Raw genomic sequence first — 10,604 nt, forward strand, 5'->3', positions numbered from 1 at the left:
CACCAGCGTCCTGCTGTAGATCAGCACAACCTTGGATGCAGCAGACGCTGACACACACACAAGCGTGCACCTTCTACCACTACACACTGTGATCATCTTCCCCTCATGTAATAACACACTACACACACAAACGGCCCCTTCTCAGGAAGGTCCCGCCCTCTCAGCTGTCCGTCTCAGCAGCAGACTGTTTGAACTGCTTGTGAAGCGCAGTGTTCGGGGGCGCTTTGCTCTGCGCGCTGCCTAATTGGTCCCAGTGGCGTTTCAGCCAGCGAGCGCTGGGCCCTGCCGTGCACGCTCCAGAGCTCAGCACAGAGCCGAATTCAGGGGCAGTCTCACCTGTGTGCCACTTTGTATGTCTGCTGCAGCCGAAAGTGTCTTTGTTGTGTTAAAGAGAGACAGACTGCCAGTGGAGGCCAGATGTGTTTGTGTGCACGTAGGTGCTGCACAGTTTGTGTGTCAGTCGCCCTTTAACCGGTTCAAGTCAGATCTTTTAGCATAGTCCAGGTCACAAATCACCAACTTGCCTCTAAGGGCTTTTAAGATGCCACTCTGTCCCTGTGTATGGTGTTGGGGATGGCATTTAGAAAAGCAGGTCTATTGTGGCACACACACACACACACACACACACACACACACACACACGCACACCTTTAGTTGGCAGTTTATTAGGTACACCTAGCTAAAACTAATGCAGTCTAACAGTCCTGCACAGAAATCCTCCTACATGAGCATAATAATGTGAGATGTGGTGATTCAGCTGTGTGATCACTGCTGCTGGAGCTGTTGTCATTTAGCCTAGCCGCATCGGTATGATGGGGTGGACAAAATAATAGAAACAGCTGTTATTTTAATGCTATCAAATTGAGTCGTACCAGAGACGGCAGCCTCTAAAATGATCACACCGGTGAATCAACAACAGGTTGAACACAAGCTGAACATTATCACCCTCAGGACTGTTGGATTAGTTTGACACATGTTCCTAATAAACTGACCACTGAGGGTACTCTGTAATACATAGTGAATCCTCTCCCACTGATTCACACTTGCATTCACATACAGACACACATTCTGCGTCTGTACAGATTCACTGATTATAAGTACACAACCACCCAGGTACAGTTTACACTATGCTGACGCTCACACTCACAGCAGCAGGCGAACACAGGAACCTGCTGCAGAAACACATGCTCACCTTTATGGACTGTACTGTGTCTGAGGATATAGATCCTCCTCCTGCTCATGCCCCAGGCTTAACTGCATCCTACTCTAAGGCAGCACAGCTTTGTTGTCCGTCCCAGTAAACTCTTTAGAAGGCATGTTAACCCCTGTCTGCTTGTTCGCTTTCTGAAGCTTTGTTTCACCACTGCTTTGAGAAAACAGTGGAGCGTATGGCAGCTGCTGCTGCCCCAGAATGCAGTTCTCCCGCTCTGTTGGCGCTCTGCAGTGCACAGCTCTGTTCTTCTCAGCTTTGCTGTGGTCTTCCTGTCGTGTTCTGCTCTGTCCTGCCCTGAAGTCGTCTCCTTTGTTCTGCCCTGTGCTGCTTTCCTCCACTTTGTTTTCTTCTTTTGAGCATGGCTCTGCTCTGTTTTTTCTAGTCCCATCATCTTTGCTCCCACTCTGTCGTCTCCTCTCCACTGTTCTGCTCCTCCCCAGCCATTGTCTGCACTCCAGACCTGCAGTTTTATAATCAACTTAGCTGTGTTGTTGATTAGATCAGTTGTGAGCGCTGCTAAGATCCTTCGCCCCTCGCTGCCTTAACTAAATTTGTTTGGCGATAACCTTTGTTGTCAAGTGTTCAATCAGGAGATTAGCATCTGGCCTACAGTCTATATACTAGAAACTGAATGAATGGCTTGTTGCCTGGCCTGCTGGCTGCTTGGTTTGCTGGACGGGCGCCCTGATGGATACCCTTTTGGTTCATTACTAAAAAAGGAAAAGGAAGCAGCTCAATCAGAAGGCTCTCTCAGCGTCATTCTCTAGAGAGCACCAGTTGGAGAGTTTCACACAGACACTTAAACATTATCTTTAATAATCAGGGAGTCCCAATGAATCCCTCACCTCCGACAAGAAGAAAGTCAAGAACAGCAGTGCTAGGCAGCACAGGTTTTGCTGCAAGAAATTAGTTTGGAAAACTTTTTTTCTCCTATTAATTAAACTCCCAGTGTTTGGTTTGGTTATGTTTGCATTGGTATCACAGTGCTAACACGTGGAGTGGCCTTTAGCTGTTTCAGTTGTTTACCCATCACTCTTAACTATGTGCTGGACTTGAACAGTTTGTACTTTAGCTGTTTCAACCATTTATCTGTTGCTCGTCTACACTTTTAATTGTGAAGGTGTTATAATTGCAGGTGTATGTTTTTAACCAAATCAAAAATTCTAGTCTCTCCTCGCCCCCTCTAACATTTAACTGGTTATGCTCATGAAAACTTGCCAACTCGTGGATACCAGCTCTACAACTGTAGCTCTACCACAGAATGTGCATGACTAGAACTGCTTGGCCTATTGTTTATTCCAAATTTTCCTGTGATTTCAGAAATGTTTTTGTTACATCTGCCACATTTAAAAATATTCATTTGAAAATTCAAATTGAAAACCTGAAGCAGCCTAACAACTGGCAAAGGAAGGAAGGGACAGAGCACAAGCTAATCAAATTCTACATGCACAGGTACAAATGTTTAAAGAAGCTGGAACCAGAACATGTCGGTGACTGTTGCTTCTAAATAGCTGCTGGTTCATTTGTCCTCTCAGTCGTCCCCAGCTGTATGTACAAATACAAACAATGTGTGGCAGAGCTTTGGGGCACTACAGGCTCAGTTTGATCGGTAGGGTTCGCAGCTATTGGACATGATACATTGTTGTTGACGGATGAAGATAGCAGAAAGAGGGAGGAGAGAGCGAAGCACCGAGAGCTGAGGCAACGGCGAAGGAGCGACCACAGTGAGCAACAGTGTGAGAGTCATGCGACCACAGTGGCCCTGACCCTGCCTGGCATGCACAGGTTCCAGATGAGCCCGGGGTTCAAAAGATGTCAAGTGCTTTTAAGCTCTGTGGACATTAGTGGACTTCTGTGGCCTCAATGAGGCTTTCAGCAGAGTCTGTGTGTGTTCCCGGTGTCTCTGTGTGTGTTTCTTTGTACTGCTGCGTGCACAACACTCAAGCAGCATGTTGACCCTATTGAGGATGAGGTGCCAGCTCAATGGACAGCGTGTCCACCCGGGTGTTTGTGTGTTTTGAGCTACTTCAGGCTGAGTCTATAAAGGCCAGCAGACAGTGTGTTTATGAAGCAGCCCAGTGGGAGGTGTTAAAAACGGCACCTGTTTGTGATGGGGCTCGACTGGAACTAGGCCAGGATGCTCCTGCTCTGTCTGTCCTGTTGCCTCCTCTCCCTTCTCTCCAGACCCTTTTCAGGTTTATTCAGTTCACTACTTTTCTCTGTTTCTTGTTATATTTGCCTTTCCCTTTACTGTTACTACACTGTTTTCACTTTTTCTGCCCCTCAGTATTTGGTTGATTCTCCTAATTCCTCTTAAACATTTTATCATTTTTGATTCTTATTAGCTAAGGCTTTTGAAGTTTATTTCCAAAATGCCCTGAACTTAAATAAACAGGAGAAGAAGACTATTGCCTCAAGTGTTTTACCCATTATCTCTGAAATGTAGAGGATATATTCAAGGGCTTATAATAATCTTCATAATTAGGTTCTGTCTACCATTTGACAAAAATAAATCAAATCAAAGCCTCATATCTGGAGCTGTGTGCGACGTCGATGCTCGCTGTCCTCCCGTCTCTGCTCCCGTCTCGTCATCTCTCCGCTCTCTTCCCATTATCACAATTTATTACACTGTTTACACATTCGGTTCCCATGTCTGAATACACAGACGCATACATGTGCAAACACATGCACGCACGACAATTTCACACCTCCACGCCTCACATTCTCACTGTACACAGTATATTTGTCTGCCTGGACCGCGTGCTGCCATATGGAGTGTGTTATCATATAGGATCCTCCTACAAATCCAGAGAGCACCACAGTAACTGCTAGGAAGTGTATTTGATGACTAATTCATGTCAGGGGTAATTTATTTCAACTACCTTATCAATATTTCACACAACTCCTCCATTATTTGCACCAGAACACACACTAAAACATATCTGTGTCAGGCCGTACAGTTAGCCCGGCAGTGGTTTGTGTCTGCTCTGATTCACAACAGCAGTATCTTCTTTATATAGCTGGAAGGAGGGATTCACTGAAGAGCCTTTGATGCTGCACAAATGTGAGGATGATGCTAGTGCAGGTTTGATTGGAGCAGTGCCTGTCGGAGTCCAGTCACCAGGTGGAGACTTCTGCTGCTGCTGTTTGAATGTTTATTCACCCGCTGTACGTTACAGCTCAGGTGCTTTCCTCAAGCTGGAGACTAACGGGTTAAACAGGATATCAAAACTAGGGGTTTAGCGGGTGGGCGGATATGGACATTTTCCCCAATGTTTGAAATTCTGTGAATAAAAAGATAAATCAAATAATCAAGACAATAAGCAGCAGATTAATCGTTGGCCCCTGCAGATTTTATTTCCACTCATTAGTTCTGGATATTCCTTTCATTTGCCACCATCTGTGTGTTTGTGTCTGGCAGCAAAGGAAGACTGACAGAGCAGCTTCCAGATGTGGATGTACAGTCTGCTAGAGGACATGTTAGTGTGGACACAGCGGTCCCAGTGTCATGGGAGAAGAGGGACAAGAGCTGTGCTGTCTCCTAGTAATATGTCCCATCCCCGTCCTTGTTTTCTTTGAATCGCACCTCTCTCTTTCTCTTTCACTCCCACCCTCTGTGAGAGTAACGCGGCAGATTGGCCTGGAACTCACAGTGGTTGTGGGAGCCATGGCAACACACACATGCTTGTGTTTCGTTCTGTTACTGCTGTCAACATGTGTAGGATGCGCACACATAAGCACGAAGACACACACAAAGGCTCCACGCTGTAGCATGTAACAATAGCTTGCTCGGTTCAGATTAACGGGGGCACAGCGTCAAGTCATTTTGTAAATGGCTTATGATTTATGCAGCAGATTTTGTTCACTTTGTATCCGTGCCAAGGCTCTACAGGACGGGGCTGTTAGCCGGACACGTGGGGCTGCAGGACACAGTATGACGCTGGATGGTTCTGCTCATCACAGCCCGCTGAAATGAACCAATATTTAATAGAGGATATAGAATAAGGGAGCTGGCATTAGATTATTACACGAGGCCCTTGGTTCTGTGCACAGGACGTGCATAGAGACAGTAGATAGGGGCATGGAAACAAACACAAACACTTAAATTTGAATTCCATCAAGCCGAAGCTCCCGGATCAGCTGTGAACTGCTCCATCTCTCAGGTCTGACACGGGCAAAGTTAAAGCACTTGGATTTCAGCAGCGAGGTGTGTATAGCATTAAAGTCGCGCTGCAGTGAGGTTGAGCTTCGTCGCGCTCTTCTGAGGAAGACGGCGGCTCAGAACATCCGGGATTCGGTGATCGTGTGTCCTGGTAGATGAGCCAGGCCGGTGTGTGCAGAGCCTCTCACACAACACACACACACACACACAGATACCTACTTTTGTCATTTATTTATTCATCTGCATATATATGATGTGCACAGTTTTGAGGCAGTTTCCATGGAAACAATCACACAGAAAGAGGGAAGGAGAGAGTGTAAAGGGTGAGGCAGTGAAAGAGTTAAGAGATACTGCGTGTGTTTGTGTGTGTGGGATGACAGTGAAGCGACACGAGTTCACCTGACATAAACATTGCTGTTCTCTTACACACACACACACACACACACACACACACACACTCCCACACACATTCACTATAATCACTGCAAGAGAAAACGGTGCTGGGCATGTGTGTGTTGTGTTTCGTTTGAAGGGAGATGAAATGAGCTCATCTGACAGAAACAATGCCGCTTTCTCTCGGTTTCTCCTTCTCCGCCACACAAACGGGCCGGCTGAAGCAGACGCACACACCAACACACACTGATCTGATAAGCTGCTGTGGCTGTGTTACACTGTATTGTTTGTTTGTGGCTGCACACAAACTGCATCGCTCAATTTTTGGCTCCTTTCTTCAGAGCTCGCTTTGTGGTGTGTCTGTGGGACAAAGCAAAAATCAGGTGCAAACACCGGTCAGTTTATCTTTGAGGTGGTGCAGCCACAGTTTCAACAGTTTCAACTGTTTCTTAAAGGTGCATTAACGTTAAAGACATCGTATTATACAGTGGAGGAGCCACGAGATGTTGCAACATTAAAACGCGAAAGCTGCATCGCAGTATCAGTACATAACAGAACCAGAGCAGCAGCCAGCAAGACGGGCGGGTGAAAGGTCACACGGCTTCAGTTAGAAGTGGGAAGCTCCTGCAGAGTTCGTGCACAGTTCTAAGGCCCGAAGAGACTTGTGTGAAATCCTCCAGGATAGAAGCCGGTCAGCTGAGTCTGCGGCCAAACGTTTTGCAGTGACTGTTGTCTTTTACCACATTCTCAAAAAGTAGAACGGGTGACATTCATTACAAGATGATTAGCTATGACATCTGAAAATGCACCTGCTCTGATTTGCATGTTGTTACTTTCCAAATAAAAGGTTTTCCAGTCATATGTTTCATCACTGAAGATACCATTTCATCTTGTCTCGTGAGCCAAGTGTATTGTCAAACACCTCTTATAAACTCAGAACACTAGAACCCAAATGATTACCTCCACCCAGGAGGCTGTGTTTTCACTGCTGCTTGTTGTTTGTTGACACACCAGAGGTGAATTTCTTACAGGGTAAACAGACTTGACGTATCTTCAAAAGTTACGGAGCTACATCCTGAAGAAAACAGAACCAGCTGTTTCCCTTTGTTTCTGGTCTTTGTGCTAAGCTAAGCTAACAGACTGCTGGTTGTAGATTCATAGTTCGTGGATAGGTATGAGAGCATATTTCCCAAAATCCTGACTCAGTGAGGGTGAACACATCGAATCTGTCATATGGGATGGCTGGTGTTTTTAACCTTCGTTTTCCTCTGTCCTGTTTTAAAATCATCACCCGCTGTTTTGCTCAAATGTCTGTCTGCAGCTGATGGCTGATTTATATTCATGTATTTAAGGAAAACCTGCTTAGACATTAGCTGATAGCTTTTTCTTGGCAGATGATGAATTTATGTAATGTCAGTGTGATTGTCTGAAAAGATAAATCCTTAAAAAAATAAACTGACAAACAATGAAGCTTAATGTTTGGGAGATTGAGTCACTGAACAGGAGAGGATATAGATGTATAGAGCAAATAAAGCATTTTGAGCTGTCGCTGCCAGAGAGGTTTTGCAGCGAGTGATCGATGCCTCAGTGAGTCTCTCTCCACTCTTTCTCTCTACAGGTACCTGATGAATGTGACGTTTGAGGGGCGCAATCTGTCGTTCAGTGAGGATGGATACCAGATGCACCCCAAGTTGGTCATCATTCTGCTCAACAAGGAGAGGCAGTGGGAGAGGGTGAGAGTGTGTGTGCTGGTTAAAACACAGAAAAATGGCCATAAAGCGCTGGCGGCTGGCCGTTACATTCCAGTCAAAACCCAGCTGTTCCCAGCTGTATCCTTGACGTGCGCTACCTGACCGCCTCCGTGTGTCTTTCTATCCGCATCTCATCATCTGCTTTTCACTTTCCAAGCGTTTTAAGCCTCCAGTTTTACAGGTGCTGCTCTGATTAGATATGATCAAGGTGCCTTTGAGCAGCACAGACACCAGAGTGAGCGGTGCAGATGTTCACAGCTGTTTGTTTTTAATGCCTGGTCAACTGTTTCATCACCTATGTAGTGTTTTTACAAATCATCAAACTATCACTGATGAACGATGAAAAGCTGCTGTATGGTCACAGTCGTGTGCTCGACTTTACACGCCATACATTTTGGTGACACCTCCGCTGGAGGACGCTTCGCTCCTCTAAGCAGCTTAAGTCCACGGCACAGTGACGGCACAGTCCAGCTGACGCTACAGTATGAAGGGTTTTTCATCTGGTCAGATACTGTCAGAGTAGCACCATGTCGTACTGTAGCTGTTCAAAAGCAGCCTCATTATACTGTACATGGTTTATATATTCATCACTTTCAGAGTCAGCGCGCTCATTTATCAAATCACGCATAGAACAAGTTCCAAATGTGTATCCAACGTGCATGTTGGCACCTTAACACAAACAACAATCTGTTTGTGCACGTGCATGCTCGCTCACGCCTATAGAATAAATATATGGGCGACTGAATCTCTCTGAAACGCCCACTGACCTCGGCACAGAGCCACCGAGGAGGATGAAGGTGAAGAACATCACAGGCGGGAGGCGATGAAGATGCTGCGGTGTCCATGGAGTAGACTTCCCAGCATGCACCTGAGCAAAGCATCTGTGGACATGCTGAAAGTCTTCCTGTGTAAACTTTAGCTTTGCTAGCGTCTTGTAGCCGAGAGCTGTGTGTCACAGCACTGCTAAATGAAACTGACCTAAGTAGAAATAGAACAAAATAAAGACGACGTAGAGACGTAAAAGGTTACGTTAATGCCAAATACAGAATTCAGTGCACAGCGTGCACGCTCAGGCACATCTCTACTTCAGTCTAATTCATAGATTAAGAATTAAATTGCTGTTAATTTTTTATGTAGTTGCACTTTTCACCACTTAATTAAATCATTTAAACATTTATGGTACTAAAACACAGAGGATAAACTGATCCTGGATCAGAGTTAAAAGGGGAAATTGAAACAGATCTAATTCTGTCTGTAGAGTTAAGTGAAAGCAGACTGAGCACAAAGCGAGCTCCTTGAAGCAGGAGGCTGAGAGCTGGTCGTGTCGGGCAGGAAGGCTTTTATCGTTAATGACTAAAAACCAAAGTTCTGTCAAACTTTACGTGCACTCACTGAACTTCCTGTAAAAACCGATTAGAGAGAAGGTGGTGGTGCAGACAGGGCAACAATAATCTGGAGTCAGACCCTGAACCAGATGCGTCCCGCCGCCTGTAAAGTCACCATCTGTGTTTCCTGCCACTCCGCTGTTCCTACGTCCTGCAGCCTGACTCCTCTGACTCTCCCTGTTCTTTATTCTTGGCGTTCGTCTCTTTCTGCTGCCTCTCTAATCTATATTCTGTCCTCTGATCAGGGAACAAGGTGAATCGCTCCGCTCTCCCTCAGCCTGCACCGCCCCTTTCTTTCCTCCTCATGTTTAATTCTTTGCTCGACTTCCAGCCGAGCCACTTTTCTTGGATCCTAATGAGCTCCAGCTCCACCACCACACCTCCACTGCACCTTTTAGTTGTGTGAAGGCTGCTGGTGTCCAGTCGGGTTTACTCCCCTCAGGCTGATCTAAACCCTCCTCTTCCTCTTTCTCTCTCCATCTCTAAACCCTCCTCTCTTCCTCTTTCTCTCTCCATCTCTAAACCCTCCTCTTCCTCTTTCTCTCTCCATCTCTAAACCCTCCTCTTCCTCTTTCTCTCTCCATCTCTAAACCCTCCTCTCTTCCTCTTTCTCTCTCCATCTCTAAACCCTCCTCTCTTCCTCTTTCTCTCTCCATCTCTAAACCCTCCTCTTCCTCTTTCTCTCTCCATCTCTAAACCCTCCTCTTCCTCTTTCTCTCTCCATCTCTAAACCCTCCTCTCTTCCTCTTTCTCTCTCCATCTCTAAACCCTCCTCTCTTCCTCTTTCTCTCTCCATCTCTAAACCCTCCTCTTCCTCTTTCTCTCTCCATCTCTAAACCCTCCTCTTCCTCTTTCTCTCTCCATCTCTAAACCCTCCTCTCTTCCTCTTTCTCTCTCCATCTCTAAACCACTTCCACACCTCCACTGCCCCTTTTAGTTTGGTGAAGGCTGCTGGTGTCCAGTCGGGTTTACTCCCCTCAGGCTGATCTAAACCCTCCTCTTCCTCTTTCTCTCTCCATCTCTAACCCCTCCTCTTCCTCTTTCTCTCTCCATCTCTGTCAGTCTCTGTTGCTTGTCCATTCCCAGGTTTGGGTTCAGTGTGTGTCTCTGTACATGCACATATTTAATGACGTTGCACAATGGCACTGCAGCTCCCCCCAAACCTGCGCTGCTTTTTTCTCGCTTTCCCTCCATCAAAGTGGCCTAGCAGGCACTTGAAGAGAAAAGGGCGGAGGCAGATCCTCCAGGTATGGTTTCATGTCACCGGCATCGGGGAAATGGACTAATTGATGACACTTACTGGGTGGAGTAGAGCCATGAGGGCTGGAGGGCCCTCAGCCCACAGCTGGACACTCCTCTGGAGAGGAGCCAGCGCTTTGCATCTGAGTCATTTAACTCCTTCGCTCCATCTATAGTTTCATCTGTCCCGCTCCCTCTGGTTTCATCTCTCAGTCCACTTCTCCGTCTCCCCCCCGTCCTCTCCTCTTGATCGGAATTCTGCTCTTCACCCGTTTCAGTCTCGTCCTTCATGGTAACCTTGTTCTTATTCTCTGTAGGCCCCAGTCCTCCCTCTCCTCCTCCCTCTCCTCTCTCCCCTTTCTCTCCTCCCTCTCCCTCTCCTCTCCCCTCCTCCCTCTCCTCCCGCTCCTCCCTCTCCTCTCTCCCCTTTCTCTCCTCCCTCTCTCTCCTCCCTCTCCTCT

General features: G+C 46.6%; 1 protein-coding gene across 1 annotated transcript in view; it reads left to right on the forward strand.

Annotated features, from left to right (window-relative positions):
* The window catches only part of grin2ba (glutamate receptor, ionotropic, N-methyl D-aspartate 2B, genome duplicate a), a gene marked incomplete at its 5' end in the record, with an annotated part of 78,980 nt that overhangs the window by 41,834 nt on the left and 26,542 nt on the right, over positions 1 to 10,604 (forward strand). Inside the window, one exon of the mRNA XM_020624976.1 lies at positions 7,387 to 7,501. Coding sequence (XP_020480632.1) covers positions 7,387 to 7,501 — 115 coding nt within the window. The remainder of the gene's footprint in view (positions 1 to 7,386; positions 7,502 to 10,604) is intronic.

This window comes from Monopterus albus, unplaced genomic scaffold, assembly GCF_001952655.1.
Source record: "Monopterus albus unplaced genomic scaffold, M_albus_1.0 scaffold342.1, whole genome shotgun sequence".
NCBI classification, from domain to species: Eukaryota; Metazoa; Chordata; class Actinopteri; order Synbranchiformes; family Synbranchidae; genus Monopterus; species Monopterus albus.